The 25,828-nt window shown below is 39.7% G+C and overlaps 1 protein-coding gene across 1 annotated transcript in view; it reads right to left on the bottom strand.

Moving 5' to 3' along the window:
• Positions 1–1,895: 1,895 nt before the first annotated feature.
• The window catches only part of TSHZ3 (teashirt zinc finger homeobox 3), an 83,590-nt gene continuing 59,657 nt past the window's right edge, over positions 1,896–25,828 (bottom strand). The window contains exon 3 of the mRNA XM_056525656.1: positions 1,896–6,872. Within this exon, the coding sequence (XP_056381631.1) occupies positions 3,691–6,872 (3,182 nt within the window). The 3' untranslated portion in view covers positions 1,896–3,690. The remainder of the gene's footprint in view (positions 6,873–25,828) is intronic.

Raw genomic sequence — 25,828 nt, 5'->3', positions numbered from 1 at the left:
CAAAAAATGCTGCATGGGTCAACAAAAATGCACCCCTTATATAAAGTACAATATGTCACGAAAAAATTATATCAGAATCGCTCCGCTCACAAAAAGCGTTCTAAAGTTATTACCATTTAAAGAGACACATGTCAAATAAGAAAAAAAAAAGCCTGGTCATTAAAGAGGTACTCTGCTGCTCAGTGTTTGGAAGAAACTGTTCTGAACGCTGGAGCTTTGAGCTCATGACATCATAGACCCGCCCCCTCATGGGGGTCATGCCCTCCCCCCCTCAATGCAATTCTATGGGAGGGGTTGTAACAGCCATCACGCCCCCTCCCATAGACTTGCATTGAGGGGGCGGGGCATGACATCATGAGGGGACGGGGCTATGACATCACGAGCTCCCAACGCGCCGGCTTCAGCGTTCGGAAGAGTTTGCTCCAAACCCTGAGCAGCGGAGTACACCTTTAAGGTAAAAAATGGGTCCATCCTTAAGGGGTTAATAGTGTATATGCCAAACTTCGGCTCTAAGGGGGAGATTTATTAAAACCTGTGCAGAGGAAAATGTAAGATCGCTTCTATCATTTCCAGCAAGGCCTCTGCAAAATAAAAGTGATCTTTTGGTTGCTATGGGCAACTGGGAAATTTTCCTCAGCGCAGGTTTTGATAAATCTCCCCCTTAGGCCCCATTCACATGGTGGAATATTCGCCTGGAAACATATCACAGGCAGTAGGCTAGGACCATTTAGAAATGCGACATCTCCATATGCATGCATTCCCAAGCAGATTTCGCTGAAAGAATTGCCATGTTCCTTCTTTCTGAGGAGTCCATAATTTAAACTTCTACAGAAGATGTTTCCTTTGCAAAAATTCCACAGTGTACCTGCTGCAGCAGAGTCCCATCGTAAACAATAGCCCAGATTTATCAAACTGTGTGAGAGGAAAAGTGGAGAGATTTTCCCACAGCAACCAATCACAGCTCAGCTTTCACTTTCCCTCAGCTCGTTACCTGAGCTGCGATTGGTTGCTATGGGAAAATCCCTCCACTTTTTCTCTCACACAGTTTGATAAATCTGGGCCAATGAGTCTGCTGCAACATAATTTCCAAGCAGAATTTTTCTGCTCAATTGTGCTTGGAAATTCTGTCGTGGGAATGGGGCATAAAGATAATGTGAACAGAACCTAATAAATACTGTCTATACAGTACGCTAGCAGATGTAATTCACATATTTGCCCTATACAGTTCTGTCCTCAACAGCAAAAAGTGGGAAGGAATCAAAGAGGGTACTTGTCCATAATGAAAGGTTTAGGCTAAGTTTCCACTTGGTTATTTTTCTGGCAGTTTTTGGATATCTACCACTGCAGTTTTTGAGCCAAAGCCAGACGTGTATTCAAAAGGAATAGGACATATAAAGGAAGGACTTACACTTCTCCTCCCTTATGGATCCACATCTAACTTTGGCTCAAAAACTGCAGTGGCAGATATCCAAAAACTTAGCCTTAGGAAGTTTTTACTTCTTCTCTTTGATAGAATAACATTTTCAATAGGTTTTATTTAGCTGTTAGTGTTTTCCCCTTGACTTTTTTAAATCCATGCTGTAAACATCATTACACTTTAATGGGTCATTTTGTAATTTTTCCAAAGCCCTTTTTGTTCATCGAACCCCGTGATATGTTTTTTAAAATGATTTTTTTCCATAATTAAAGCCAACTCTTATTTTTTACCTTTTAACTTCTCTTTTTTTCCTTGTGAATTCCCCCTCTTGATTTATTTTAGCCCCCAGGAAGATAAAGGGATCAACCCGTTCTGTAGCCATAAACACACAACGTGATTATTATACCCTTGTTAGCCGGAGAACATTGCAGACATAATTGTGAACGTGAGTCAAGATTATATAGCAAAGGGAAAAAAAAGACAATTTTTAATGCTGTTGTAGAAAAAAAAGGTTATATGAAGAAGATTCATATAATGATATTTCATTGTCAACAACAGAAAAAGGACACAGAGTGCATTACAGTGTCTATGCTGTTTACATGCCAATATTGTATACACATTTTCCTTGTATGGTGTCAGCTGTCAGTTATTTCTGCAAATTAACTGCCAAAAATGGAGAAGAACAGAATCACTTAGTGAGTTGGTAACCACGGGTTACCTTTCATATGCTTTAAGATAAAGCGGCAGAATGGGATCTTGGGAAGATAATTAGACAAAACAAAACAGAAAAAAAAACTTACAAAAATGAAATAAAAAGGCATTCTACAATACGGGCTAACAACCCGAGGTGCTTATAAATAAGTAAAAGAGGTTATATTACAGAATGCCTCTTCATGTTGTAAGCAAAGTTTTCTAGTACAAACAGTTTTTATTTTTTTATTTTTTTTCGTTTTCCATTTTAAAGCATTAGCAATTCTTAGGAAATACAGTACACTTTTATTTTTTTATGATCCAAATACTTTTTTGTTTAACCCTTTGAGCACTGAGAATGATTGGAATATATTTGTTTCACATTAATAAATATATAAAAAAAAAATTTAAAAAAAGTTTTGTGCAAAAAAAAAATTTAAAAATTAAATAGAATAGCAGTGCCGGTTACGTATTCCTGTGGTCCGTGACTTCAATTATTCTTGGCAGCAAATGATATTACATCACTAATAAATATGTATAATTTAAACATGAACTTTTAACAATATAGATGTATAGTAAAACAATCATAGTTTTTTTTGTTTTTAGAATAATAGTTTTTTTTTTTATATTTTATAAAGACTATGTGTCGTATGCATTGAATAATTTACACTGTTGGGGTGAATTATTTTTTATTTTATAGAAACAAACCTCTCTCATTGCCAAAAAACAGCAATCCTTTTCTGCTGGCATTTTAAAGGTTATTTTAAAAGAAATGTACACTATACATAGGCACAGCTTGTGTTAAAGGGGATACTGCATTGGCTACTTAAAAAAAAAAAAAATACTCAAAATTGTAGGGTGTTCCAGGATGGGTGAGATTAGGGCCGGTTTGGGGCTTTTGCTGACAACATTGATCACAATCTCCAAAATGCATGTCTGTACACTATATACATTTTTTTATTTAACCCTTTTCAAGCATAAGGGGTCAGTTGCGCATTGCACTGCGATGCGTTCAAGGTCCCAGGGAATTGTCATTTCAGTAAGATAAAAAATAAAAAAAGACTGCAGTTGTAGAATTAAATCATGAAGTGGATCTGAGCCAGTAGTTTTTATTTAGAAAAGAAATAAATAATGATAAAAAGAAGGCCTCCTTCCCCCAAATAACATAAAATAGTGCTCCAAAGTACTCAGAGGGCTAAAGGTCATATGCTGAAAAATACTAGCACACAGGTCAAATGAAAAATAGTGTACCAGATTTAGATATAAATGCTTCATTAAACTGTCCTGTTAATTCATGCAGTCTGGCGCACAGCTATTACGATTTACACAAGTCCCAAACACTTCCCATGGCATTATAACCTCCGTGTTACCTGTAACAACAGCTGAATATGCACCTCTATTAAACACTGTACAGTTTTACAAAAACAGTTCGCACCCCCAGAGAGATAGAGAGAGAGTGTGTCTCTCCGGAGACAAAATAGGAACGTGTGCCAAGTATTGTAGCTTTAAGGCTTTTTCCTGACAGTTTTCCTCAAAGCAAATTACAGTCATTTTAACATAAAATAAAATAAAAAAAGCAAATACTACTGCTTTTCTAGCTCTGACACATACAGAAGGTGATCTTCTGGAGACTTCCCATGTGTTTTACTCAAATGAAGTTTCACAGCGTGCTTGCTCGCAAATGTCCGGTTGCAAAGCTTACACTGATAGGAAGTTCCAGTCTCTTCTTCTGGGGAGGAGGCTACCAGCTTTTCAGATGGGGATTTTGTTTGTGCTATCTGATTGTGTATCTGTTCACTAGAAAGTTTAGACAAGTCCCTTATTCTAAAACCTAGATGTGATTCAAGGTGACTGATATACGTTGAGGGTGTCCTGATTTGCGAGGCACAGTCATTACAAAAGAACACAGGATGTCCAGTGTCCAAGTTCTTGAGGAACTTGGTCCCACCTGTCCTTCGTAGCTGGTATTTCACATTAGCTAGCCAGTGACTAATTGTGGTCATTGAAAGTCCTGTAAACCTGGAAATGTGCATTCTTTCTTGAGGGCTCAAGTCTGACATGACGTATTTGCCTTCGGACGTCTGACGTAAACTAGCTGCAAACTGGGCCTGTAGGATAAGCAAATGCTGTGGGTTCCAGTTGGACTGCCGCCCTTTCCTTTTCTGAGCTGGTGTGTTTTCTTCTGGTTCTTCTATTGTGGTACCGTCAATGTCAGATTTTTCAGATATACTGGTAGGTGTAGAAGATTTTGATGTGTGGCTTTCTGTCAGGTTCTTCAGCATATCAGATATATCTGACAAGGCATTCTCGCGTAGCGGTGAGTTTGACATGAATGACACGACTGCAGATGTCTTTGCTGTTGTCACTGTAGATGAAGAAGATGCAGAAGATGTCGATGTGGGTGACAAAAGCGCTGAAGCCAAAGAGCAGTTTTTGTCAGTCTTTCCTTTCGTCAAATCTATGGGCTGGTCATTGTTGACATGATAAAAATAACGGTCTGTTAAGTGGTCTGTTTTTTTGGATTGGATAGGTGGGGTCGCTACTGCAGCTTTTTCAGCCAAGCTGTTACTCATTTTAAATAGCATGCTCATGGGATCCAGGGCCGGGAGAGAGGGCTTAGCTGCCTTGCCAAGGTGAATGTTCATTACAGATTGCAAAGCACTTAATGGATTAACAAATGGTTGTTCTGGAGGGTGGTCCGTTATTATAGCCGTACTCCCACTTAAGCTGCCTATTATTGACTTGACGTGGTCCTTGCCATTTTCTACTGGCTCAAGACTTGAGCTTTCCTTGCCACTGTCTTTTTGTGAAACTGGACTGTTTTGCTGGCTTTTAAATACAACGTCATTCAAAACATCACCTTTTGGAGGTTCACTTATCTCACTTCCACTCGGAGATGGGGTTGCTCTTTTAACTGGAGAAAATTTCCCCTCTGGCTCCTTCATTTTCTCTTCCACTTTTGCTACTTTTTCTGTCACTTTTTTGACTAATTCTTCCATGGCATGAAAGTTAGTTTTTGGCACAGGGGAGGTCTGACTGCTTGGAGGTGACACCAGTGGCTGAGTTTTGGTAGGTGACATGACATCACTATTACCATACATTGGCTTTAATGGAGTACTTTTACCTGAGGAGCCTAGCGATAACTTCATCATGTTAGGGAGCTGGTAGGCAGCATGAATGCTTGGGTAGCCCCCCCAACTTGGAGTACCATTCTGAGCTTTATTAATGGCAGATGTTACAGTATTTTCTAAAGACTTGAGGATATCTAACCCACCTTTAGGACTTTCTTCTAAATCATTTTCTGTCAGGTAATGGTATTTTGAAGAAACGTCAAACTTTTCCTCTTCTTCAGTTGTCTTTTCCTTATCTTTAACTTTATCATCTGTGATACTTTTGTCTTTGTCCACTTCTTTTTTTACTTCAACAGTCAGTTTTGGTGAAAGGGAAGCGTTATTATTAGCAGGAGGTGTAAATGTGGTGGCAGCTAATGGTACAGACTGTATTTTTTCATCCAGTAAAGAGGTTGGTGTAGCAGGGGCTTCCATGACAGGTTTTCCTTTCTTAAGTGCTGAATTGGTCACTTTTATAAAATGTCCTGTGACCATCATGTGGGCAGTAAGTTCTTGTAATGTGTCGTGTGAGCTGCCACATTCCATGCACTTAAGTATCTGGGATTTTCTAGCTTCAAAATGCCAAGCATAACTGGCCCCGTTCTGGTGCCCATACCGGTTATTTGGTGTGATATATGGGTTTGAATTCTTTTGCAAAGCTTCATTTGCATCTGAAATAGTTGGTTTTGGTGTCCCTCCTGTTGAATCAGGAGAACTTGGAAGATCAAGTTCTAGAGAGAGCTTTTTCCTAGAAGCTGGGACAATTTTTGCTGCTACAGGGGTAACAGGTTCTTTAAGAGGCACTTTTTGGTAGTGTTTTGTTTTAATCATGTGAACACTTAGGTCCTGAAGCGATTCAAATGAATGACCACAGTACATGCACTTTAAAACTTTTTGGGCATCCTCCTTGCCTTCCATTTCAAGTAATGAACGTTTACGTGGCTTTGACCACCGTTTTGGGTTATTGTTATCGGTTTCATGGTTATCATCTCTGTAATGCCCAGTTTCATTCATGTGAACTGTCAGTTCTACAAGTGTGTCGTATGCAGCGCTACAGTCTTTGCAACGGAACTTACTGGCACCTGTGAAAATGGAACCATAGAGTTTGCTGCTCTGTCGGTACAGCTGGACAGTGCTGAAGAGGCTTGGCTCAGGTAGGACTCGGCTCTGAGATACTTGCTGTAGCGTTTTAGCCATGGCTGTCTGGTGCCAGTCAAAACTTCCACAGCTGCTACTACTGCTACTGCTGCTGCTGCTGCTACTGGCATTGTTCTTTTCTGAAGTCGACTGGTGAAGATTTAAGCTGAGGTTGGACCAGTAAGAATTTGAAAGGAAATTATTGTAGACAGCTTTCATCTGCTCTAAACTGTCTGACACATTGGAGTCCTCCAAAGGAGCCAACATCTCTTTGCTCTCCTCTTCATTTTTGATGGAGCTACTTTCAAAGTCAGCCATGCGGTCACTGGTCTCACTGACGTGAGATTCGCTGTCCATCTCATGGCTGGAGAATTCTCCGGCAGGAGAGTGCTGATAGCTTGGAGAGTTATTTTCAGGACACACATATTTTGCAGATGGCTCGCCTTCAACCACGGAATCCTCAGCTTCAGCATCATCTTCAACAAGGGCGGCTGCCTTCAACTCATCCGAGACATATGCTGCAAAATCGTAAGGAAAAAACAGATTAGAGAAGGCTTTGACCTAATAAAATATCAATAAATTCATTTCCAATTTACATTAAAAAAAAAAAGCAAGCATATTTACATCTCATAATAAATAGTTAAACTGTGGTGTTTTTTTCTAAAAGAAAAATAGCTAAAGGAAAAAAAATCTCTTCAAACATAATATTCTTCTCAAGGGGCAACAGCTTGAAATTAAAACTAAATTTGAAATTAATGAAGCACATTCTAGAGGTGGCATTCATTTCTAAAGTAATAAATTACTTGTATCAACCTTAGAGACAGCAGTTCCTGTCTGTCAATTAATATGTCTTATGCTTTTTCTACCCCTAATGCATTTCATGACAGACAGTTTCACAATTTAAATTAAGCACACATTTTTTTACCCACAACGTTTTTGATCCTCAACCTTTAATAAACATAAAGTAGAGAACTATCAATATGATTCCGACAATGAAAGAAATTTACATCAATTACAATAAATTAAAAAATAATTTAGATTTTGTATGTGTCTTCCGTGTATAAAGAAAATGGCTTAAAAGCTTATAATCACTTTTAAGTAATGTAGGTGCAGATCCTGTGCCGCTAATTCATTTTCATTAACACTTTGCTCCCCAAATAGCCCATTTCACAGGGAATTGTGGGTAAAACTTTTTTTTTTTTTATAGGGTTATTATCTTTTCTTGTGACTGTCATCATGAGGAAATATATCCTCATTTAGACTAAAGGATAGTATGAGAATTATTTCAAAACCCGCTCATTCCTGCCTACTCCACAAACCAAAAAATAATGAAAAAATATAATGTGAAAACTACTTTTTTTTTTTTTCTTTTCATCCCCCTTGTGGTTATGTTGAATATTGGATTTTGACAAGAATATTTGAATATTATTATAATCCAATCCTCTGGTTATTTGTCCTCACTCCCCCGCTTCCCCTTAACATTAAGGATCTTCCCTGTTAGTATAGTGTGAGTATTCCTGCCTGTTACATTTCTGCCTGAACAAGGTCTGATGCCCTAACCGAGGGTCATTCGATTTTTAAATTAAACAAAATAATACAATGGTAGACTAGATGGACCATGTGGTCTTTTTTCTGCTATCAATTTTCTATGTTTTTATTTTATAGCATAAGTCCAGTATGAGAGCCACAGTGTTATTCTATATGGCCTTTTGGCTGGCAGCTTTAAAACCTTTCATTTTCGTCACTTAGGCCTGGCATGTCACCGCGGGGAGTCAAGTTCATGTGCTATAGAGGATGTACTGTAATTTTATATTAATGCAGTCGACATGAGGTCAGATAGACCAATCACACATAAAAAAAAAAATGTCAGCCACTTTACATCAGAAAGCAATAGGTCAGCGATGTTCCAGGTCTCTATTCTATGAGAATGCAATCATAAAACGTTTAGTACAATGATGGGAAAAATAAAATTGTATTTTGCTGGGGAGATCTAATATCAGATTCTTATTAATAAGGAAAGGGGCAGAGTTTGTCCCAAGTCACACTATGCTCACCGTGCATTGTTCTCACCCATTACATACGTAAGACAACTGTTAACAGCACCAGGTCACATAAAGACACTAAATAGCTGGTAGGATGATTGCCGCCTTCTGAGGCCACAGATGGGTTAAGTCATCAACCTATAAATGATAAATTCCTGGGGAGTAGGAGATGGGAAGCGATAGATCAGACATGTAACCTCTCTGCAGGGCCGGCCTGGTACTTCCTGGGTGATTCTCCTTTGTGATTAAAGATGAAGCTTGTCGTTCCTCTGTGTATCGTAAGACTTTCACTACGGCCTATTACAGCACAAATTGATTCCCACCCACAAGAATCTGTCTCTCCTTTTGTCACAAAGGCTACTGACGCCTCCATGCAATCTTTTTTTTTTCCTTCGTACGAGAAACTGTATATAGTGTAAAATGCTGAATATATGGATTTTCTTTTTCTCTGAGAAAAATGGCAGATTAAATGACTTGGGTTGAGTAAAGACAAATTGCTGGATAATCTTGTATTTTTTTGAGGGGAGGGGATCAGTTATGATCAAAAAACAAAAAAACTAAATAAAAATAAAAAAAACAGGAAGGCAGTAACACTGCTTATTGGTGCACTACAAAAAAAACTCCAGATCTTTCTACCGGAAATTTGGCCTGATGTTCTGGTGAGAATCGGGAGCACTTCAAGTTATCAGAAGCTCCTCATATCAGGAAGGGTGATGTGGCAACATGTTGGTAATATCTAACTGATTACCACAAAAAAAATATGGCGGGTCATTGTGGGTCCATAGACAAGCAGATATCATCATCCTGTCTATGACCATCCTAGAGTGACCATACAACTTTGACTAAAGTCATCGGAACCCACCACCTTGAATGGTTCGGTCAATTGTCTAAGGTATATTGCAGTCCTCTCTCAACTCATAGATGATGTCAGTGGAGATAAGGATAAGGTGTGTTGGATTTGTTATGTCTCCCCCTATTGTTCTGGGAGGAATAAAATGGTGCCAGAGCTGTTTATCTGCAGCTGTTTATCCGCAACTTAAAGGGATACTCCGCTGTAAACATCTGATCTCCCATCCAAAGGATAAAGGATAAAATGTTAGATCATGGGGGTCCTGCCGCTGGGGACCCCTGCGAACTTTGCTGCGGCAGCCCAGTCAATCAGAGCACAGAGCAAACTCTGCTCTGTGCCCGATGACTGATAATGCAGGCCGCCACACCACCTCCATTCACGTCTATGGCTTTGTACTGCAAGCTTCTGTGTTCTGACCGCTGCCGTGCTCCCCTGCGATCTAACATCAGAGTACTCCTTTAATCTTCCTCTCCCCATAGAGCAAACATGAATGTTGCTGAGTTGCAGACAGTAATTGAAAACGTATGGCCACCTAAATGTAATACATTATTTCCAATATGGCTCTATACATAATAAGAAAATGAAAATGTTTGAATTTAGATTTTAAAAGTATATGGAAATTCTACAATCCCACAGAATTGTCATCTTCACATTTCTGAACTTTTAACATACAAGAAGTTAGTAACGTCTAGAAAAGTCCCCTTTAACCATGAGAGAATCTCAGCTTCACAGGAGGGGGATGGCTGTCAGGAGATTTTCCTTACAGGACCCTTACTGTGACTCTTGTTAATGAAGTTAATTGAATTCACGATCAATAATGGTTAATTATTGCAATTTGACATTCAAAGATAAATGGCTGCAGGACAGAGAAATGTCTTGGTATGTGGGTCCTCAAACACATTAGACCGTGAGAGGGATCACACGGCCGTCCATTGATCCAGGTACAAGACGATCGACCTGATAGCTCTGATGAATGCACGCATTCCTCAGCTACAAGTACATGTTCTACTAAACTGGTGTAACCCTTGTCACCGGCTGGATCTATATCAGCTATACCCTAAAAATCTATGGAGATAGATTAGAGAACTCATGCAGAAAAAAAGGAGAGGTTTCACTAAGGGTGAACTTTTATTATACAGAGCATTATTGTAACACTGCGTAATGAGACTTTATGAATCAATCTGGATTAAGGAGAATCCATCATGATCGAAAAATAAACTACCGTCCGCTGAGCTTCATTTGCTGGGACAGGGTATTAAAGGGGTACTCCACTGGAAAACATTTTTTTTTTAATCAACTGATGCCAGAATGTAATTACTTAAAAAATCTTAATCCTTCCAGTTCTTATCAGCTGCTGTTATGATCCACAGGAAGTTCTTTTGTTTTTTTAATTTCCTTTCTGCCTGACCAAAGCGCTCTCTTCTGACACCTCTGTCTATTTTAGGAACTGTCCAGAGCAGAATAGCGTTTCTATGGGGATTTGTTTCTACTTTGGACTGTTCCTAAAATAGACAGAGGTGTCAGCAGAGAGCACTGTGGTCAGGCAGAAAGGAAATTCAAAAAGAAAATAACTTCCTGTGGATCATACAAGATCTAATAAGTACTGGAAGTATTAAGCTTTTTTAATAGAAGTAACTTACAAATCTGTTTCACTTTCTGGCACCAGTTGATTAAAATTTTTTTTTTTTTCCAGTGGAGTACCCCTTTAAGATCGGGACCTTGCGATCTTTACTCATATAAGGTGTTGTCCATTTGCTTTACTGCTCCGTTGGGTGAGTTTTTGAGTACCTGACATAGTATATGAATAAAGGTCATAAGTATTAAGCCTGTAAAGGGCTGTATTTGAACGAGGGGCGTGAGTACCCATCACCCCCTCCACCTCTAGGCGGGGTTATAGAAGTTAGGGCGGGGAAGGATGGATATATAACTCCCCCTTTTCCTTAGGGCAAAGCGCATGTGATTTTTTGGGAGGAAACCCGCCCACCCCTCCCTTATTTATTCACTTATGTATCCACAGGGTATGCCCTCTATAGGCGTGCCCTCGAGCGCGGTTAATGGCACACCTCTGACCGCTTTACTAAAGATATGATATTTAATGCAGGTAGGTATGCAACGTTGCAACCCCAAGTACGAGTCTTGTAGCCCTGAGTACAAGTGCATAGCATAGGTAAAAGCCTCTGTACCATGGCCACCGTAGTATCTACATGGCCAAGAAGATGGGAGTACAGGGAGTTGGTAGAAACGTCTCCAGATTTTTTATGTCACACTATATGGGGTTATATAGATCTTTATTTCCATTGAAACTAAATGACTCAAGTGCTGCTCAGAAAGTCTTTCTGATTCATCCTTATATTTCCACCATCTGTAATCATTTTTAATAGTCAGCTGGGCCTTTAGCTCTCTTGGGGTTGTGCAATGAGTACAGTGTTATAAATAAGATGTTTGGGGGCTGACGCCTTGGGATCATTTATGAGTGACATACGCCCATCTGGAAAATCGCTTGCAACAGCTTTACAAAGGAGATCTAAAATATCCTTTATACCAGTAACCGAACACGTCATGACTGGGAGCCCACGTAATAAAAGACGAGAGCTGAATGAATGATAAAAGTATAATAATGGTAACTATAGCTGGTCTGCAAACTGTGGACCTCAAGGCACTGTTTCTCTACCAGGGTGCTTCCAGATGTTGCAAAACTGCAACTCCCAGCATGCCCGGACAGTCGCGGCTGTCCGGGCATGCTGGGAGTTGTAGTTTTGCCACATCTGGAGGTCCACAGTCTGGAGACCACTGCTTGAGTTCAATGTGTTCTCTTGGGTTCCGCATTTGTGCAGGATAAGAGAGCAAACTAAGTTTATGCAAGGTCTGTAGCCGAACTAAAACCACAGGATTTTATTAGTGTCATTCCAAATGTCCTCAGCTATCATTACTTTATAAAGTAGATCTTTCTGCAGGAAAGCAGTGAGGGTCCAAGTTTAAAGACAAAATGATGAGTAATTAAAAAGGCCACTAAATGTCATTTTTATGGGCGCGATCCGAGAACGTGATTCATTCTGCTAGGAAGGGGAGAAACTGACCACAGGCTCAGAGCGTGTTGCTTTTTTTTTTGTTTGGTTGGTCAAAAATAAACAAAAACAGAACTGTACCCTACAAACCAATAGAACAAGAAATCATCAATTAATACAGCAAACTGTGAGATTCTTAGTGACCTTGTGTTATTTCTCTGTCTGGACTGACTAGAGGGGCACTAGAGAGTCATATGGTGATAAATTAGATAAGGCTAAGTTCACACGGCCGTGGTGCTGCAGTAAAGGAAGCTCCGTAGCTCGGACAGTTGGAAGGATGGGAGTTGAGCGGAGGAAAAGACAGAAAGTTTAACAGATTTGTAAATTACTTCTATTAAAAAGTATTAATCCTTCTAGTACTTATGAGCTGCTGTATGCTCCACAGGAAGTTCTTTTCTTTTTTAATTTCTTTCCAGTATGACCACAGTGCTCTCTGCTGACACCTCTGTCCATGTCAGGAACTGTCCAGAGCAGGATAGGTTTGCTATAGGGATTTGCTCCTGCTCTGGATAGTTCCTGACAAGGACAGAGGTGTCAGCAGAGAGCACTGTGGTCAGACTGTAAAGAAATTCTAAAAGAAAAGAACTTCCTCTGGAGCATACAGCAGCTGATAAGTACTAAAAGGATTAAGATTTTTTTTTATAGAAAAATTCACAAATCTGTTTTACTTTCTGCCACCAGTTGATTAAAAAAAAAGATTGTTTACCACTAGAGTACAATTTTAATGTCCGGTGATTTTCCTCCTCTCACCTCCAGTAAAAAAATGGATATCTGACGGACCCCATTCAGGTCAATGGGATCCGTCGGGACTCAGCCGTGTCAGTTGTGCTATGTCCAATTTTGGATACCTTTGACACAAAAAATACAAGTGCCAAACAGACCCTCAAAGCCTAAATCAGCAAGACCTATCATCCAGGGTGACTTTGGCTTTCTGCCTGTCAGCTGTACAGAATGCTGGACCTTGTAGTTCTGCAACTGGAATGTGCTTCAGGTTTCCAGGTATACTGAACAGTAATATTCTGCTGCTATATAGTGAACTAGCCTTAGGCCGGGTTTACACGGCTGGAAATGTGCAGAAGGTCCGCGTTTTCACAGAAGAATGTCCGCTTTTTCAGCACGTATGAATGGTCCGGCACTGGGTCCACTCGGAAAGGCACTGTCTAATAGATGGCAATGCATTTCCAAGTGGAATCCGCAGACAAGTCTATTCTTTCTGCGGACGCCGGAATCGGGAAATTTCTGCGACAGAAATTCCGCTGTGTGCACAATGCAGCAGAATCCCATTAAAAGTAATGGGACTCTGCTGCAGTGGAATGTTCGTGCGGACTATCCCTGTGGACATTCTGCCATGTGAACATAGCCTTATACCCCCTGAGGCAACCAGGTCTTAACGGGTTAATCCTAGAGCAGTTGCAAAAAAAGCAAAGTTTACAGTAAAACGACAATGTTTTTCCAATAATCCTTTCATTCTGCTTGGTGCATACCAAACATGTTAAATGACCACTTAGGAGATTTATAATGACAAACTAAATGTTGTCAAAGAAAAAAAAAAACCTGGCTGATTGCGGCGCTCTGACAACATAAAGGCGATGTGGTGCTCTGTCAAAATGTAAGATTATGCAAAAACACCATTGAGAACGCTGCTAATCATCTGCTCGTGTCAATTACGGGAGGGGTGTCTGACAGCATATTTACATTAAACACGTTCCGGCAGCTGAAACCTTTAATGTTAGACGGCAATAAATTCCAGAACCGGGTCCGACTCCTTCCAAGCTGCAGGAGGACAAAATAGTAATCAGCCCTTGTACATGAAGATAATGTTATATAATCTACCTGTCTATTGTATTTATAGCATCAACACACGGCTATATGATGGCGCCATGTATAGAATACCCAGTGCTGTGGTGCGATCCATATTGTCTCACTTGCTTTAGAGACAGGAGAAGACAGCAGCATAAGCTAAGGAAGATAATGCTTGTTGCGGTCACTTATCAGACTGGACACTGCAGCAAGATCACACGGTCTCATCATATCACATGACGTGAGTAATGCATAGCCTTCTCTATGGCATGATGTCACTCAACTGAGTGACCTGCGTTGTGTCCTCATGATAGACAGCGCCCAGAGCACCACTGGCAGTAAGAAGCACAGGTACACATAAGCAAAAATAGAATACATTGGGAGCCTTAAAACTTCATTGTTATAATATATTTAAAAATAAATACTTGGCACCTAAAACATAGTAATGGCCGCCACCAGCTGGTGGCGGCCATTGCTATTTTTTAAGTGGCAAGAATTAAAAAAAAAAAAAATAAAATAAAAAAAAAAAAAAAATATATATATATATATATATATATATATAATAAAAGTTACGTTTTAAGGTTCTCAATGTATTCTATTTTTGGTTAATCATTTTGGGAGACCTTGTGTATATACCGTCATGGCCGTAAATGTTGGCACCCCTGAAATTTTTCTAAAAAATGAAGTATTTCTCTCAGAAAAGGATTGCAGTAACACATGTTTTGTTATACACATGTTTATTCCCTTTGTGTGAATTGGAAGTAAAGCAAAAATAAGCAAAGGAATAAAAGCAAATTGGACATAATGTCACACCAAACTCCAAAAATTGGCTGGACAAAATTATTGGCACTCTTTCAAAATTGTGGAAAAATAAGATTGTTTCAAGCGTGTGATGCTCCTTTAAACTCACCTGGGGCAAGTAACAGGTGTGGGCAATATAAAAATCACATCTGAAAGCAGATAAAAAGCAGAGAAGTTCACTTAGTCTTTGCAGTGTGTGTCTGTGTGTGCCACACTAAGCATGGACAACAGAAAGAGGAGAAGAGAACTGTCTGAGGACTTGAGAATCAAAATTGTGGAAAAATATCAACAATCTCAAGGTTACATAGTTCTTTACTGTAAGGCTATGTTACATAGTTACATAGTCTTACAGTAAAGAACGATGTAACCTTGAGATTGTTGATATTTTTCCACAATTTTCTCAAGTCTTCAGACAGTTCTCTTCTCCTCTTTCTGTTGTCCATGCTTAGTGTGGCACACACAGACACACACTGCAAAGACTAAGTGAACTTCTCTGCTTTTTATCTGCTTTCAGATGTGATTTTTATATTGCCCACACCTGTTACTTACCCCCAGGTGAGTTTAAAGGAGCATCACACGCTTGAAACAATCTTACAAGTCCATCTCCAGAGATCTAGATTTGTCTTTGTCCACAGTGGGCAACATTATCAAAAAGTTTGCAACCCATGGCACTGTAGCTAATCTCCCTGGGCGTGGACGGAAGAGAAAAATTGATGAAAGGTGTCAATGCAGGAAAGTCCGGATGGTGGATAAGCAGCCCCAAACAAGTTCCAAAGATATACAAGTTGTCCTGCAGTCTCAGGGAGCATCAGTGTCAGCGCGAACTATCCGTCGACATTTAAATGAAATGAAACGCTATGGCAGGAGACCCAGGAGGACCCCACTGCTGACACAGAGACATAAAAAAGCAAGACTACATTTTGCCAAAATGAACTTGAGTAAGCCAAAATCCTTCTGGAAAAATAGAGCTTTTGGTAAAGCACATCATTCTACTGTTTACAAAAAACAGAATGAGGTCTACAAAGAAAAGAACACAGTACCTACAGTGAAATATGGTGGAGGTTCAATTAGGTTTTGGGGTTGTTTTGCTGCCTCTAGCACTGGGTGCCTTGAATGTGTGCAAGGTATCATGAAATCTGAGGATTACCAACGGATTTTGGGTCACATTGTACAGCCCAGTGTCAGAAAGCTGGGTTTGCGGCCAAGATCTTGGGTCTTCCAGCAGGACAATGACCTGAAAAATATATCAAAAAGCACCCAGAAATGGATGACAACAAAGTGCTGGAGAGTTCTGAAGTGGCCTACAATGAGTCCAGATCTAAATCCCATTGAACACCTGTGGAGAGATCTTAAAATTGCTGTTGGGAAAAGGCGCCTTTCTAATAAGAGAGATCTGGATCAGTTTGCAAAGGAAGAGTGGTCCAACATTCCGGCTCAGAGGTGTAAGAAGCTTATTAATTGTTATAGGAAGCGACTGATTTCAGTTATTTTTTCCAAAGGGTGTGCAACCAAATATTAAGTTAAGGGTGCCAATCATTTTGTCCAGCTCATTTTTGGAGTTTGGTGTGACATTATGTCCAATTTGCTTTCTTTTTTTTGTTTAGTTCCAATACACACAAAGGGAATAAACATGTGTATAGCAAAACATGGGTTACTGCAATCCTTTTCTGTGAGAAATACTTCATTTTCTAGAAAAAATTCAGGGGTGCCAACATTTACGGCCATGACTGTAGTAGTGGAGTCACATCCTTCAGATTTCACAGGTATACATACACATCCATGGCAATGAAAACATACTGTTTTAAAAATGTAGGGTGGGAACAGAGCCTTATGTTTAGGATGCAGGGCCTGTGATGAAGGTACAGAACACAGGAATTTTCCCTTTGGTGATCATCCATGTGTCACACTCCGCAATCTGAGGCCCTGCACTAGGAATAACCCAGTATATCTATTTTGCCCTTTAAAGTGGTACTCTGGAGGAAACAAAATGTTTCAAATCAAATGGTGCCACAATGTTATACAGATTTGTAAATACTTCTATAAAAAATCTTAAGCCTTCCAGTCTTTATTGGCAGCTGTATGCTCTAGAGGAAGTTGTGTAGTTCTTTCCAGTCTGATTATAGTGCTCTCTGCTGCCACCTCTGTCCGTGTCAGAAACTGTCCAGAGTAGAAGCAAATCCCCATAGCAAACCTCTCTAGTTCCAGACAGTTCCTGACACAGACAGAGGTGTCAGCAGAGAGCACTGTGGTCAGACTGGAAAGAAATTCAAAAAGAAAATACCTTCCTGTGGAGCATACAGCAGCTGATAACTACTAGAAGGATTAATATTTTTAAATAGAAGTAATTTACAAATGTTTATAACTTTCTGGCACCAGTATATGTGAAAACATTTTGTTGTTCTTCCAGAGTACCCCTTTAAGTTCTGGTTTCAGTTTCAATAGACCAAGCCTGCTGCTAGTAATTCCATACTGTTCTACTAAAGAGATGAGTGTTCCTTATGGGATTAACTGAGTGGCTAGAAAGCTCCAGTACATGATAAAACAAGTCACCCGCAGCTCTTCTGTTCTTCTACAATAAACAGAGATTTTTGGATTTACAATCTACAGAAAAATGGGAAAAACGATTTTTTTTTTCATTTGGCTCTGATGAATTTCAGGCAATTTCTCCACCCTTTCAGCAAATAAAACACAGGAACATCCTCAGTCATATTGTAGTTTCAGCAAAACAGATTAGCATGGGGTTGACCTCTAAGCAACCGACATATGTGAGGCAGTGATATTTGTTTTAGTAAACCTTCAAAAGACCTCGGCTCAAATATTTTCTTAGTGCTTAGATAAATATCTTAGATGATCTGTTCTGATTGACAGTGGGGAGTTGGAGTAATGTTCTGTGCCCTCAGCCTGGGACTGAATTCACCTAAATCCATCTACAGCCATTCAGCAGCTGCTAACAATACCGTAATATTGTGTATGTATGTATGATCTGTATGTATAGATATACTATATAGTGTGTTAGTGTGGATAAGATGTATGGATGTGATGTATGATGTGATGTGTATGCGGACTGTGTGCGCGTATGTGTATATGCCGATATGATGAATAAGTAAATATGGGAGGAGATTACTCAAAACCTGTGCAAAGAAAGAGTGGTGCAGCTGTCCAGAACAACCAATCAGATCACTTCTTTCATTTTTAAAAGGGCTACTGAAAATTGAAAGAAGCGATCAGGTTGTTATGGGTAACTTGCCTGCACAGGTTTTGATAAATCTCCCCCATAATGATGTGTGTGTATATGTATGTGGATATGATGTGTGTGTATATATGATGTATAAGTGTAAATATGACACATGTAGTCAATATGATATAGAATGAGTATATAGATATGATGAGTATGTAGATTTGGGGGAGATTTATCAAAATCTGTGCAGAGAAAGAGTGGTGCAGTTGCCCATAGCAACCAATCAGATTGCTTCTTTCATTTTCCACAGGCCTCTTTAGAGGCCTGTGGAAAATGAAAGAAGCAATCTGATTGGATGCTATGGGCAACTGCACCACTCTTCCTCTGCACAGGTTTTGATAAATCTCCCCCATGATGTATGAGTGTAAATATGACATGTGTAGTCAATATGATATAGAATGAGTATATAGATATGATGAGTATGTAGATATGATGTATAAGTGTAAATATGACATGTGTAGTCAATATGATATAGAATGAGTATATAGATATGATGAGTATGTAGATATGATGTATAAGTGTAAATATGACATGTGTAGTCAATATGATATAGAATGAGTATATAGATATGATGAGTATGTAGATATGATGTATAAGTGTAAATATGACATGTGTAGTCAATATGATATAGAATGAGTATATAGATATGATGAGTATGTAGATATGATGTATAAGTGTAAATATGACATGTGTAGTCAATATGATATAGAATGAGTATGTAGATATGATGAGTATGTAGATATGATGTATAAGTGTAAATATGACATGTGTAGTCAATATGATATAGAATGAGTATATAGATATGATGAGTATGTAGATATGATGTATAAGTGTAAATATGACATGTGTAGTCAATATGATATAGAATGAGTATATAGATATGATGAGTATGTAGATATGATGTATAAGTGTAAATATGACATGTGTAGTCAATATGATATAAGATGAGTATATAGATATGATGTGTGTGTGTATGTATGTGGATATGATGTGCGTGCAGATATGATGATTATGTACATATGATGTATGTGTGAATATGACGTGTAGTGGATATGATATATGATGAGTATGTAGATATGATGTATGCCGGGGGTTGTAGTTTTGCAACAGCTACAGCTGGAGGCACCCTGATTGAAAAACACTGCCTTAGAAGAATACAGGCTTTTCAACAGCCACCTGCAGTTTGCAGATTCACCATCATAAAATGATAGAAGAATATGAATTGAGGAACTGCAATAATACAATTTTATAAGGGATTGCCAGTTGAGCAGTTGCTTTTAAAAAGTACTGTACTAAGAAATGGGTATCTTAGTAAGTGAAATAAAGTTATCCCCCCCCCCCACTGTAGCACTAAAGCATATTGTAATGTGCCGCAGTGACTCTACGTGGAGGGAAAAAAAAAAAAAAAAAAGCTCAGCTTCTGGAGGAAAGGGGGCAATGTTTTAGGAAATGTGCGGTTTGTGGTGAAATCATGTACATTCTGTAATTGAATGGTACTATTCGGCAGAGCTCCAACTCCTGCCGGTGAGGCATTAAACTCTTAATGGTGTTTGTTTTTACAGATGAAAATGTGTGTTTGCATTAAAAATTGTAAAATAAATGTTGTAGTAAAGGGTCTTTCTGTAAGAAAATACACACAACTTTATGCGTTCCCTGCCCGATCAGGACTCTCCCGGTGTCGCACAATTTGTAGCGATACAATGCCGGATGATCAAACAGCATCAGCAACGAAACTTTTGTGGGTAGAATTATTTTTTTTTTAGAACATATGTATAAACCATAAACTGAATGTGGAACAAGTAACAGTCAGGGATTTCTCTTCTGCTTTATTCCTCAGAACGGAATCATTGCCTTCATCTGGGCGCCGTGCGATGGAATCTTTTTACAAACTGGCCCGTCAATCATGCCTCCGGCTCACGCAATGATTGACAGCTCTGCTTCATAAGAGGTCGAGTCAGCTCTATAAAACAATACAGAGTAGGCACTTGTAGCAGATCAGGGATGTTGAGGGGGTCGGACAGATGGGAATGACAAAAAAAAAAAAACAAGGGGAAAAAAAAGAATGCTATTTATGTCTTTTCATCTTTCCGAGTTGCACACAGGTGTGGTGTGTGGTTAGAGAGGAGGTATAAAAAAAGATATATGTTACGCTGAACACAAAGATATTCAGTAAGCGTCACCGTACAGCAAATTACTGTGTTTTACCGCAAACTGATACAGTTTTGTGGTGCGCTATTTAGCCATTGACAGTAAAGACATATGGTATTGCCCTGCAGGTAGTTGGCCACAAGGCATACTACCATGGCATGTGCTCTCAGCTGTACACATGTACTCGCAACGTTATATTAGCGGACACAACATTAGCACAACTAAATGTATGTGTTGTCATGGTTGCGGATACATGCGATGCAATAAGAGTAGAAATTACCAGAATTTTTTTTTAGCTTTCTCTATAGCTACTTCATTGCCCCCACTTGTGTTTCCTGAAAAGCGTCCAATTTGGATGTGTTGAGGAACACAGTTATAGTACGTATATGCTCACATACATCGGCCATATGTTATTCCATAGAAAATAGCAGATGTGTCTATGCATACTGAATGCAATGGGACAGAATGTGTTGAATGACTGTACAGCATAACATTGTACTGAAAGCTGGCACAATGTTATTTCATGCATGGTAGCCTGAAATAAGGCGAAAAAAAGGCATCAAGTAAAAAGGGGATACAGTATTTCTTATAGACCACCAGTATCGGGGCGATTTTATGGCCAGCCTTTGTCTCAGGTCTCTGCAGGAAGCTGAAGGATATATATGTATTTATACACCTACCCTATAGCTAAAAAAACAATAACACAACCGGTTCAGTACATCGGTAAAGACAACAAAGGGGCTATAGAAAATGGCTGATACTGCTGTAAATCAGCACAGTCAGAAAACAAAAGTCAGCAGTAAGCCAAACCGTAAAAAAGTGCAATTAAATTTTTCATAATAAATTAGCTTTTAGCGCCAGGATCAGAATTTACAATACAATTTCCCAATCTCTATGTAAAGGTTTAAATATTTTATTGCATACGTGAGCTGGAAAGAAGAGACGACAAAAAGGTTTAAATATCACAGATCTGCGTGGAGACATTGACGGGGGGTTGCGCCGATGTACAACTGTATCCAAGGTAGTTTGTAAAAATTATTTATTTCCACACCAGTTAATTATGATGAGAGTCTTTGTTGAATGCACAAGCATATAAAAAGTGCTGATATTTTATGCATCTTTAACAATACCGTGCCTCCCTGCAGTGCATTGGTAGATCCTTGACATTTACCATCCACGCACAGCAACTATAATAACGGGGTTGATTGCCTCTTTTGCAGATGCAGTAATTTAATAACTGTGATCAGTTGCATAAATTTACTATACAACATCTTAAGTTAGCCACATTAAAATTAAGCAAAATTGTAATCTGTTGATAGATTGGTCGTACTGCACAGTCCTAAGTGAAAGCGATTCACTGCCTCTCGGAGAATTAAAATTACAGCAAATGATGGCGGGAAGATATTGATTTTTGGCGGCAAGCCCACCCCCTCTCTTGAAACAGGGTTAATTGGGATATCCGTAAAACTGGAGAGGCTTTCTACTCTGGTAGTGAAGGTGTTAAAGGCAGCGTTTATGCAAATACCTCCTCTCATAACGTCCAATTGAGTAAAAGATCATTCAAGCTAGAATCACAATTTCCAACCCTTTATCCAGTAATATGGTTGCCAGGAGGTGACAACTTCTCTAGGTGGCTTTTTTATGGAGTTTATAGTAGTTGATATATCATTTTAAAGGGAGATGTTTGAAAAGGACTGGATGTTGGTCCTGGCTAGGAACCAACTTGAGGGACCATAAAAAAAAACTTGTTAAAGCTACCGTTAAAGCAGTGGTTGTATGGGGTGGCGATTGTATACATGCATAAATAGGGTAGGGACCAGTCAAAGCCGCAGTAGCAGCAAAACGGTCATCGTCTCATCCTTCTCACCACCTCCTGGTGTCTGTACATAGATATGAAATAATAAAGATAAGAAGATTTGCAGCATTCTGAGTGCCGTGGTGTTTCTGCTCTTCCTTTGTATTATAAATAGTGTAGATTTGTTCTTGAGACTTGGAACTACCAGCTGTCTACTCATACGAAACCCATCTGAGCACTGGGGTTTACCATATAATGGTGAAGAACATCTGTACTACTTCTGAGCAGAAAAACAATACTTCATGGCCTAATACAAGATTCCACCCCTTCCAGGAAGTATAAGTTGTATCAGTAAAGTAAGATTCCTAAAAATCTCAGATTGATATATGACCAACTCTTAATTCTGAGAATAACAGTAAGTTACTGAGAACTTCTGAGATGACTGCAAGAGTCAAGGTCAAGTACTCTTGTATTTGTCAGGAAATTCCAAGCTGACTTGTAATACCTTATGATACTGTCCAGTGGTTTACGTTACAAACACTAATCCCACACTCTTCACTGTGCAGGTGGATACAATCTATTGCTCCTTGTTATCAGTCATTGCAGGCTAATAAGAGGCTAACTGTAGTGGTATTCATTGGAATCAAAGACAGAAAGTACAGAAACCTCCCTGCCCCCATGATCACAACTTTTTTCACGTATCACGAGTGCTGAGAACCTCCAGAAACATTATCAATATGTGTGACTGATATAGCCGCTCCTCTTCTTCACTGTTATAAGTAGGTGACTTTAAAGGAGTACTATGCGATAAGAAAACTTATCCCCTATCGTAAGGAAAGGGGATAAGTTTCAGATTGAGGGGGGTCTGACCGCTGGGGCCCCCCAAAATCCCCCTCGGCTCTTTGCCGAAATATCGCGTTTCACCTACTGCATACATTTCTATGGCGGAGGCTGCCGAGTGCAGCGGTCGGACCCCCCCGCAATCTTAAACTTATTCCCTATCCTTAGGATAGGGGATACATTTTTTATCCCGGAGTACTCCCTTAAGTCAGTGGCCCTTAAAGGGCCCCTCCAATAGACTTGCATTAAGGGGGCGTGGCTTGATGTCACAAGGGGGCGTGGCTGACCCCTGCAGCGCGCACACAGCGTTGGGAACTAAATGTTCCGAATGCTGGCCAGTGGAGTACCCCTTTAACCCCTTAAGGACCAAGGGCGTACAGGTACGCCCTTGGACCTGCTCTCCTGATATAACGCGGGGTTACACAGTAACCCCGCGTCATATCACGGCGGGCCCGGCGTCATAGTGAAGCCGGGACCCGCCTCTAATAGCGCGCAGTGCCGATCGCGGCACCGCGCGCTATTAACCCTTTAGCCGCGCGCTCAGAGCTGAGCCGCGCGGCTAAAAGTGAAACCGAAAGTGGCCGGCTAGCTCAGTCGGGCTGTTCGGGATAGCCGCGGCTAATCGCGGCATCCCGAACAGCTGACAGGACAGCGGGAGGGCCCCTACCTGCCTCCTCGCTGTCCGATCGCCGAATGACTGCTCAGTGCCTGAGATCCAGGCATGAGCAGTCATGCGGCAGAATCGTTGATCACTGGTTTCTTATGAGAAACCAGTGATCAGCATAGAAGATCAGTGTGTGCAGTGTTATAGGTCCCTATGGGACCTATAACACTGCAAAAAAAAAGTGAAAAAAAAAGTGAATAAAGATCATTTAACTCCTCCCCTATTAAAAGTTTGAATCACCCCCCTTTTCCAATAAAAAAAAAAACACTGTGTAAATAAAAAGAAAAATGAACATATATGGTATCACCGCGTGCGGAAATGTCCGAATTATAAAAATATATCATTAATTAAACCGCTCGGTCAATGGCGTGCGCGCAAAAAAATTCCAAAGTCCAAAATAGTGCATTTTTGGTCACTTTTTATATCATTTAAAAATGAATAAAAAGCGATCAATAAGTCCTATCAATGCAAAAATTGTACCGTTAAAAACTTCAGATCACGGCGCAAAAAATGAGCCCTCATACCGCCCCATACACGGAAAAATAAAAAAGTTATAGGGGTCAGAAGATGACAATTTTAAACGTATTAATTTTCCTGCATGTAGTTATGATTTTTTCCAGAAGTCCGAAAAAAATCAAATCTATATAAGTAGGGTATCATTTTAATTGTATGGACCTACAGAATAAAGATAAGGTGTCATTTTTACCGAAAAATGTACTACGTAGAAACGGAAGCCCCCAAAAGTTACAAAACTGAATTTTTTTTTCAATTTTGTCGCACAATGATTTTTTTCTCCGTTTCACCGTAGATTTTTGGGCAAAATGACTGACGTCATTACAAATTATAATTGGTGGCGCAAAAAATAAGCCATCATATGGATTTTTAGGTGCAAAATTGAAAGAGTTATGATTTTGTAAAGGCAAGGAGCAAAAAACGAAAATGCAAAAACGGAAAAAACCCCGGTCCTTAAGGGGTTAATATCAAGTTGCCCTCCCTTCAGTGGTGATGTCAGAACTAGATGCTATCACAATAACAATTTATAGGAGTAAACACATTGCTGCAGGTTATTACTAATGATATAACTTTAGCGAAAAATGTGTGCTGTGTACAGAACGTCAGTATTGACTAGACAAGCTGAGGGTGGGCTATGATACCATCAGATGGCTACAATTCTGTCATCCTACTGGACTTTTAATCCATTGACATTACCACAATGTAGACAGAGGTTCTCGGGGAAACTGAAGGCTGCCGGCTACTAATTGGTGAAGCCATTTTTGTGTGGTTAGAGAGGATGCCAGAGGGTCTCCCGTCTGACCCACCCCTAACAATCATCTGTGCTCCAGTTCACTTAAGGTGAAAATTAACCAGTAAATCTTCTCACAGTCATCAATTATTGCAATTATCCATGTGAGCCTGTCCAAAGCTGAAGCGCCCCTTAAATCTAAAAGTAATACACACAAGTGTCTGCATATCCTAAAGGAACATGAAACTATCTGCTGCATAGAAAAAAACTTTTATTTAAACTGAGTCCAGCTGCTATATCGGACACAACCCATATAGTAATAAAGCTCTGTTTCTGAAAGACAACAGCCATGTTTTAACTCTCTACAAGTTCTTTAAAGCATTTTTCCTACTTAAAACGTATCCCCTATCTGATCGCTGACACCCCTCATTATCTCAAGAACGAGGAACCATTGGGAATTAATCAGTGGGTGATGCATGTCCAAGGCCACTTTATTAATTCCCTATGGGAGTGTTGTGCTAAATACTGTGCTCAGATTTTTTGGCGCTCCTATAGATAATGGATGAAGTGGTGCAGCATATTCACACTTTCTCCATCCCTTGATGCAATTTGCATCCCCTTTCATAAGATCAAAGGTGGTCCCAGCAGTTGGACCACTTCCCTTATGATCTGAGAGTTTTCTCCTATTATGTGCATAGGTAATAAGTGTTTAAAGCTGGAATACCCCTTTAAGTCCTGCCATTCCTTAGTGATATACAGTACCTGGTGCCTACAATACATACCAGTTTCTGCCAATACCATATAAATAGGGGTCAAATAGCCCAGGGCATCTTGTTATCTAGTTCCCTGTGCACATTTGACTTCCGTGTTTGTCTCATGAGTGCAAGAAAACTTCTGAGCATATAAGTGAAGTTATTCAATGTGCAAAATATCAATTTCCTTAATGACAGTGTTATTTGAGGAACAGTGCCCAGTATTGATAATTATA

This window comes from Hyla sarda, chromosome 6 (assembly GCF_029499605.1).
Source record: "Hyla sarda isolate aHylSar1 chromosome 6, aHylSar1.hap1, whole genome shotgun sequence".
Taxonomy (NCBI): Eukaryota; Metazoa; Chordata; class Amphibia; order Anura; family Hylidae; genus Hyla; species Hyla sarda.
This window is presented reverse-complemented; position numbering and strand designations above follow the sequence as displayed.